We start from the raw sequence: 9,313 nt of genomic DNA, 5'->3' as shown, positions 1-9,313 counted from the left end.
TACCATTGAGTCTATATGAGGGAGAGGGAACGGGTCTTTGGGGCATGCCTTATTCAGGTCTGTGAAGTCGATGCAGACTCTCTAGGTTCCATTCTTCTTGCTGACGACGACCACATTATCTAGCCACTCTAGGTACTTGACTTCCCTTATTTTCCCGGTATCTAACAGCTTCTGGACTTCCTCATTAATGATTTGATTGCGCTCTGGCGCAAATTTCCTCCTTTTTTGCTTTACCGGCCTTACATTGGGGTCCACGTTCAGCTTATGAGTGATGATTTCAGGATGGATTCCCATCATATCCTGGTGCGACCATGCAAAGCAATCTGAATTTTCTCTGAGGCACTTGATGATAGCTTCTTTCTGATCCATTGTTAATGCAGCTCCGACTTTAACCTTTTGCTCCGTCTTTGATTCATCCAGCACGACTTCATCTAATTGTAGCTCGTCTGGGCGCTTGGGTGCTGGATTTTTCTGTAATTGCTAGATGGCGGGGCCATGGGGTTTTAGGGCGAGCTGGTAGCATTCCCGCGCTTGCTTCCTGTCTCCTTCGACTACTGCCACTCCCCACGGGCTTGGAAATTTGAGCAGTTGGTGATAGGTAGATGGGATAACTTTCATTTTATGGATCCAAAGGGTTCCTACTATCACGTTATAAGCAATTTTGCAGTCTATCACGTAGAACTTGTGCATCATGTTGATTCCTTTGAGCAGCGTAGGTAGCTGGATTTCTCCTAGGGAATTCATAGGTTCATCATTGAACCCGACCAGGACCGTAGACCTTTTGGTGATGTTGGACTCTTTGAAGCCGGCTTGATCTAGAGAGTCTTTGAAAATTATGTTGGCCGAGCTTCCATTATCTACTAGTACTCTCTTCATCTTGCAATGACCCACATGGAGGGAGATTACCAAGAAATCATGATGCTCGGGCTCATTAATCCTACTCTCATCGAATAGTATTGCCATATCATCCAGCTTCTTTTCTTCACTGCTTGGATAGGTTTGGGGGATGCTGGATGCGGAGGTTCCAACTCTTGCTATACGCTTTGCATTGGAGTTGGTCAGACCGCTGATGCTAGATCCTCCTGATATTGCTTGAATCACAACGCCTGGGGTAGGCGAAGCTGGCGGACCTGGCAGTGCTTCCCGCTTGATTTCAGGCCCTTTTCCCTTTTTTCCAAGGAGGTCTTTCAGATAGCCTCTCTTAAGCAGCCAGGCTACTTCTCTTTTAAGACTGTTACACTCGTTAGTCCTATGCCCATGGTCTCCATGGTATTCACACCACCTTGATTTATCCTTCTGGTGGTCGGGTTTGTCGCTCTTCCTAGGCCACCTTACCGGTTGCCCAATATCTTTGAGAGCGTTTACCACTCCTACTATATCGGTATCGAAGCCATAAGAGCTGATATCTAGATGGTACTCTATAGCTGGCCAGCTGGAGCTTTCACCTGCTTTTGGCTCGGATATGCTGTTGACGTTGCTGCGCCTTGGCTGCCAGCTACTTTGTCGGGTGCCAGAGTTTTTATTGTTAGAAGATTGATTCCCCGGGTATCCCGACGGTCTCCTTTCGACCAAGTTCCTGGCATGCTCATCTTCTTCTACGCGGACTTCAGCCATTGCTCTGGTTCTAACTTCTTCAAATGAAGAGCAAGGATATCTTGTCAGCTCATAATACAACCTGGATCTGTAATTAAGACCTTTGCGAAAGGCTTCGATAGCAGTTGAGTGGTCACAATTTTTGACGCTGACCATTTCTCGATTGAACCTGTCCCAGTACTGCCGGGTTGTCTCGTTCTGCTTCTGAACGATCCGATACAGGTCACTGCTCTGCTTATCCAGCTCTCGGCTGGTGGCGAATTGATGATAGAATTTGTTCACCAAGCTGGAGAAGCTGGTGATGGTACCTGGCTTGAGATTGATAAGCCACTGAAGTGCAGGTCCTGATAGAGTAGCGCCAAAGGACTTACACATAGTGGGCTCAATTAGTTCCCACGGAATTGACAATTGCCACATTTTTTGCTTGTACTAGGCCACATGATCTTGGGGATCAGTGGTTCCGTCGTACATTTTTTGGAAGGAGGGGATGCTTAGCTTTGCGGGAATATGTACTTTAGCAGTCTCCTCTACAAATGGGGATTCAGCGAACCCATCACGAGATTCATAAGCTACAGGTTTAGGAGCACCTGGTAAGCGGGTCAGGAGTTTCATCATCTTCCGGTTTTGGGCTTTAATAACGGCGACTTCCCTGGCCATAGGGTTGGGATTCCCACCAGATTGTTCCTCACCATCGCGAGATCCTTCTCCCGCGTCTTCGCCTTCAGATTCATCAAAGGAGACCAGGGTGAACTTGGGTATGTCATCGATCTTAACGCTTTTCTTCTTGTTGCTCCTGATAGATTCCAGCTCTTTGGATAGATTTTCCAAGGATGCTTCAGATTCAGCTTTGAGTCTTGCTAAAGTTGCTTGAGATTCTTCTTTGAGCTTCTGGCTCCCCTCTATGGAGGCTTTCAGCTCTTCTCGCAGTTGCTCGATTAATGCATTTGCGTTTGGATCAGGATCTTCTCCCATTGTGAAAGATGGGCCGAATTATCTAACTGTATCCCCACAGACGGCGCCAAACTGTTTTGGTCAAAAAACTGACTACCAGGTTCGACCTAGGTTGCGATAATTACAGCTAGATTAAGATGGCGAAATATGTTAACAGGAATTAATGGAGGAGAAAAAGAGAAAGAAGAGGAGAAGACACAAAGAATGATGACGCAGAAAACCCCAAGAATAAGGGTAAAAACTGCGGGTGGCTATGAGTCCACCAATCCACTAGGTGTTTAGGTGAAACAGGTTACAATACGGATTACAAATTATAGAATGAGTAATAAAAGTAACTGTTCTCTACGATAATGCTTAATAGTAAGGCTAATGTATTTGTTGATATCCTGCCTGATGATTAGGCTTGCCTATTTATACTAGAAAAGCACTCAAAAGATCTTCAACGACTATTTCCCACGATCCCTAGGAATCCGGAGCTAATGTCTCAAGCTGTTCCTACTTTCTCTCCACGTCTCCAGATCTGGTACTCCCACGTTTGAATTAGTCTTTCTCAACGGCTTGACTGCTAGTAGTGGTCTCGATTTCTTTGGATAACATTTTATACCTTCCCCTACACGAAGATTCCTTGGAATATTCTTTGAGTATATGCTCTGCCATCTGGTCTTGACTTGGCAGCTACCTTCGACCTGTACGCTGCTAATCTGCAACCTGTAACCTGTCTACCTGTAGATCATAGGAATTTAGGGTGAAAATTCTAGCACAACACTAGGGTTTGTTATCAATCTTGTTAGTATCATGCCTAGGATCTTGCTATTATTATTAGGAAAATTGTAAACTAATAATCCCACCTTTAGTGCGTCTTCCATAAACAATCCCACCTTTCGAAATTCCAGAAATAATCCCACCTATGGTAGGGATCTTCCATTAACAATCCCTGACCGATTTGGTTATTTTAGTAACCGGATTTCTTAGGTTATATGCCATGTGTCAATTTTTTATAGGTTCATTTTATTTTTTGAATAATTAAAATAAAAAGCCAAAAAAAAATATAGAAAACAAAATTTTTTTAAAAAAAAACACCCCTGCCACCAACTAAAAACCCTAGCCACCGTGACACTCCAGCCTCTACCCTAGCCACCACCAAACACCGAATGACCGCCCTCCTTAGCCTCTGAAACGGTCGGTCGACACCTACCCACCACGTAAACGGTGGATTTTGCGCAGTGGGGTCAAGTTTTAAAGGTATTTTAAGCGGCCTTTTCGAGGCTTAGATGGGGACATTCGGGATGATTAAGGAGGTTGGGTGGGGTTTTCGGGGGCTGAGAGGGGTTTTTCGGCGGCTAGGTGGGGTTTTTAGGGTGGTGACTATTGTGGTTAAGTTGATTTCGGGAGTGGGATTTGGGTCCAGGGTGGTTTCGAGGGTGGCTTTTGATCGAAAAAGTGGATTTTGGTATTTGACGGTTTCGGCCGACCGTTTTTGGGGGGTTTAGGGTTGGATTCGTCCGGTTTTTGGTAGGGCTACGGTAAGGGTTAGGGATTCACGATGGGGGGTGGCTGGTGGTTGATGGTTTTTTTTTAAGGGTTAATCGGGGCTGGGATGGGGTGTTTTCGTTGGTTTTTTCGACAGTTGTAGGGGTTTATCGGGGCTGGGATGGCGGTATTCGGCGATCATAAGGGTTTTCGGCGGCTGGGTAGTGTTTTTCGGCCGTTTTTAGTTGGGCCTAGGGTATGGGGTAGGTGTTTCTCGGTGGTTGGGGGTGGCTGGTGGCTGTGGGGGTGGCTGGTGGGGTTCTTTTTGCTTTTTATTTTTATTTTTTTTACCCTTTTTTTTTGGTTAACTTTTATTATTTTGTCCAATCATCAAGTCACATGTGACTTTGAAAAAAATTTAAAAAAAATTAACCTGCTTAACAGGTTATAGGTCAAAGGGATCGTTAATGGAAGATCCCTACCAAAGGTGGGATTGTTTATGGAATTTCAAAAGGTGGGATTGTTTATAGAAGACTCACTAAAGGTGGGATTATTAGTTTACAATTTTCCTTATTATTATGCTTTAACATGATTATGTTAATTATAATTAATTTTATTATTTTAATTATGATTATAATTGTTATTATTTATGATCATGTATTATTATGATGATTATTTATTATGTTGCTTGATATTTATTGTTATTGCTTGATCACGCCTTTTAATTGCATGTTTAAAGGAAATTTGTACTTGTAATCACGCTTAATAAGACAATTAATAATCTTGTTTAGGGTTAATTTGATTATAATTCAAGTGATCGCCAATAATAGTTTTATTTGTGCATTAATATTCAACCAACATAGATAAACAGGTTTAGGGTTAATCCTATTGATTGCATGTTAGTCAGAAAGCGCACATGAATACGATCAGAATAAAGTAGAGGCTATAGACACCTAAAAATGTCTCCCCAAAACCAAACCCTTTGATGAACACCTTTCATCGCCATTATTGGTCGAGTTAAGTATTTAATCTTTGGATTACTTAAATCCATGTTCTACCCAATATATTTCATGAACCAATCCAATTTCTAGCTCATTTCCCTAAACAATAACCTATTTTCCACTTTTCGTGTCCACATCGCAAAACTGAGAGAAACTGATTTTATGGATATACAATTTTGATCCAATTATTATTTTGTTGGATAGGCCTTTAAATAAGCTTTCCAACCATATATCATAAGCCCAATTCCGAGCGATAACGAAAAAGATATGAGCAAAACACTAAACTCGGCCTAAAACCAACACCCTTCCACTAAAATGACCATATCTTAAAATCTACATATCATTTTGACTTGATTCTAAATGGGATGGAAATTAGACTTGATAAGTTTCCAATGATATATTATATGCCTTATTCCGAGTAACGGATCAAAAGTTATGATTATTTTTAAAACGGGTAAAAAACTGAAATTACCGCGCAGCAGCAAAAAATGCCGCGACGCGGTAGAAGCTGACGTGTCACGGGGCTGATTCCTGTGACACGGTGCCCATTTTAGTATTTCTGCACAATTTTCTCCCGTGTCACGGGATTTTGCACCGTGTCATGGTGCAATTTCCCGTGTCACGGTGTCCATTCCGTGACACGGGGATATTCCGTGTAATTTCCGCGTACTTTTTACACCGTGACACGGCATACTGCACTGTGCCACAGTGGAAAATGCCGTGTCACGGCATTTCTTCCCGTGTCACGGTGCACATCCCGTGCCACGGGATTGCTCTGTGATCCCTAAACGCGTTTTCACTTCCTGTAACCTAATTATTTCCCGTGTCACTCGGTTTTTCCCCGTGTCATGGGATCTTCCCCCGTCTGACGGTGTCTGTCACCGTGTCACGGTGCTCTTTTTCCGTGACACGGTATTATTTTTAGGGTTTTTATCTTTTTAGGGTTCCGCGTGTTTCCTCTGCTCATTTTCCCTATAAATAGGTCCTCCCTTTCTGCAGTTCGGGGCAGCAATAATCATTCTCTCTCACCTTACACCAAAAATCATTCTCTTCTCCCCTCCTTAACCTAATTTCTAGCCTCCTTATTCTTCCATAACACTTCCCTTAAGCACTCCAAGGAGTCTATACTTAACCCGAGGTTCCGTCCTTAAACCAAGGCGTGAAAGGTACAAATAATTGAGGGTTTGGACCAAATCAACTCTACTTTTAATTTAATTTAATTTCCATTTACTTTATATTTTTATTGAAGTTACTAACAGTTTATTCATGATGTAGCAAATTAAAGGAACACGCGGAATGTGAGTAATTAATTAATTTAATTACTCTTATTTTATTTTTATATTGCTAGTATCATGATTAGGTTATTTTATATTTGATTTGACTCACATTATTATTGTTAAATTGCTTCCAATATTAATGTTTATTTTTTATTGATCACCATATTGCATGTTTAAAGGGAATAGGTAATTGAAAATCACGCCTAATAAGATAATTTGGACAACCGGTTTAGGTTCCTTTTTAATCTTATTTATTAATTCAAGTGATCACGATATTTTAGAATAATATGTTGCATTAATATTCAACCAATTTAGCTAAATAATAGTTTGGAGCGAATTGAATATTTTGTTTGTATGCCATTGAGATCGCAGGAATCATTTTTCACTATAAGAATCGAGTAAAGGCCAATACTGGTGAATGTGACTCCATGACTCACTTCGTACCATCATCCCCGATCCTCCTTTCGTGGTTCCGAACCATATGGAGTTAGTAATCTCATGGATTATGAATGGGGTGTAACCTTCACGGGTCAATCGTTGTTGCCTTCGTTGTCCCTTTATTGTGGTTGCCGTTTTATGATCCGTGAACGGTTTACAAGTTCCTTAAAAACTTGTTGGCGGCTCCCTACTTTATTTGTATCGTTGTCCCTAATCGTAATGTCAATTCCCACTTCCTATGAGTGCCAAGCATATTCACAACATGCTTTAACGTAGGCGCACTTCAAACGACGCCAACAATTTGGCGACTCCACTGGGGAGGATTCTTGGTTATTTATCGATTTGAGTGATCGATATTTAATTAAGATGAGTGGATGAGACTTGAAAGATTCTTGAAAAATATTCCTGTGATTAATTTGACATTTTTGCATCTGCATAGACGTTTTAACGTCGCATTCAGGTCTGTCCTGTAGGAAAAATTGAATAACTTGGTTGCGCACGAAGGAAAACAGGGCACCAGTCAGATCTTCTGACTGCCGTGCCACGGAAAAATTTGCCGTGTCACGGTACAGTGCACCGTCTGACGGTGCACGGTACCGTGGCATGGGAATTTTTGCCGTGTCACGGCAGTCCTAAAATCAGTCTGGTGGCTTATTTTCTCTTCTCATAGTCAACTTCCTTTGATTTTTCTGAAAAAACGTATGTGTTCTACATACGTCTTAGCCCCGGGGGATTTAAGCTCTATCAACCCAAAAACGCTCATGGAAATAAGGGTTCATCCGAGTTATTAAATCCACCCAAACCATGGAGTCGAGTTCGATTTCATCACGAACTTGCGGAGCAGGCCCGTTTCCATACACCCTCAAGGGAGGCTGCCTTGCTAACGCGTCCAAACTCTTAACCATGGTACCCTATTGACACCAAATAAACTTGACCATAGTCGAACATAGAACTTGACCTTAGGTTGCGAACTATTCTTTGCATCATTGTGCCTACATGTTTTATGTTTGGTCGTTTTGATCCTAACCTTAACGATCTTTCTTTCTCTATGGTGGATTATTTTATGACTAACGATTGCCAATGGACCGTACTCACTTAGTAATTAGCAAAAAAAAAAAAAAATAGGGGAAGGGTTGCCGCGACACGGGACTGTCCACCGTGTCACGGCAGAATCCACTATGGCGCGGTGGACCTGCAAAAAATAAAAAAAAATTAAAAAAAAAAATAAAAAATAATTCTCGTGCCACGTCAGCATCCACCGTGGCACGGGAAAGTTCACCGTGTCACGGCAATTTCCACCATGACACGGTGGATTTTCCCAAAAAAAAAAGCGTCAGTCAAGTCTTCCGTGTTAATTTGGTCCTCGCGTCAGTCATTTTGGTTATTGTTCACATGTCTAGCCATACGATCATACCACGAGTCTTATAACATCACTTAGTCACTCACGAGTCAAGTATAGTCCACACACTTTCTTTATGTTCCGACTCAAGTCGTGCATCATGTCGTTTATGATCGTATATTAGGTTCATGCACCCTTTTTTCGTCATAATAAAAAAATGAGTGGAGTTTTCTCACCTGTTTCCAAACGTCTATTTTTTTCCTTCCTTTCCTATCTTGAGCAATGAGTCAAACAATTAAGTGAATTATTTTATTTCACAGTGCTTGATCAAGGAACAGGGATAGATTAATACGGTTCGAGTCATTACCACAACAATCTCTCAGATCTAATAGGCGTTCAAAGAGAATTTTGTCATCTCCATTACTCATCACCTTACAATGGCCACTAAAGAAGATATTGAGAACATCAACAAATCCATCGAGGCACTGTCTTCCATGATGCAAACCCTTACCACTAGGGTCACTACCATGGAACAAAACAAGGTCACTGTTTCCACCCTTGACAAACTGAAGGAACAAATGAGTAAGATTTCTGAGGATTTCACTTATGTGGAACGGCCTCCCACTCCTTTGGATGTGAAGGACAGACTCCCTGAAAAGTTCTCCACTGCTGATATTCCAAAGTTCAAGCCTACTGACAATCCAATATTCCATTTGAAGGCGTTCTTGCAACCATGGCTCTTAAGGGATTGGACGTAACACTCTTCCCTACGGTGTTCCCTCTCTCCTTAGAACATGCTTGCCAACAATGGTTTTATTCCTTAGATGCCAAGCATATTGAAACTTGGCAAGATGTCACCGACAGTTTCATGAATCGTTACAAGTGTAACATTCAAACCAAAACTTCTGAACGTGAACTCTCCATTCTCAAACAGAAAGAGAATGAAGGCTTCACCGCTTACCTGAATAGGTGGAGGGAAACAGCTTCACTCTTGGTAGATCCTCCCAAAGAAAGAGAGATGGTTCTCCTCTTATTCAAAATCCGACTCATAAATATAGGGAACATCTCAAATTTCTTCCACTGAACACTTTCGAAGCTGTATACGATATCGACATCAATATCGAGGATGAGCTAATAAAGACTGCTGGTAGTAACAATAATAACACTTGGAAAAACAAGAAGAACGACCATCCTTCTTCTTCGTCTTCTAAGCACGAAAATACTACAAACAATATAAGCCAAGT

At 41.7% G+C, this 9,313-nt stretch overlaps 1 protein-coding gene across 1 annotated transcript; it reads right to left on the bottom strand.

Moving 5' to 3' along the window:
- Nucleotides 1–480: 480 nt before the first annotated feature.
- Nucleotides 481–2,010, bottom strand: LOC110708824. Its single transcript, XM_021887048.1, has one exon. It carries the CDS (start codon nucleotides 2,008–2,010, stop codon nucleotides 481–483), a length of 1,530 nt encoding a protein of 509 aa, XP_021742740.1.
- Between the last annotated feature and the right edge of the window lie 7,303 nt (nucleotides 2,011–9,313).

This window comes from Chenopodium quinoa, unplaced genomic scaffold, assembly GCF_001683475.1.
Source record: "Chenopodium quinoa cultivar QQ74 unplaced genomic scaffold, ASM168347v1, whole genome shotgun sequence".
In the NCBI taxonomy this organism is placed as follows: Eukaryota; Viridiplantae; Streptophyta; class Magnoliopsida; order Caryophyllales; family Amaranthaceae; genus Chenopodium; species Chenopodium quinoa.
This window is presented reverse-complemented; position numbering and strand designations above follow the sequence as displayed.

Coding starts and splice junctions, on each gene's coding strand:
- LOC110708824 (XM_021887048.1), bottom strand. CDS start 2,010: ATGTGGCAATTGTCAATTCCGTGGGAACTAATTGAGCCCACTATGTGT.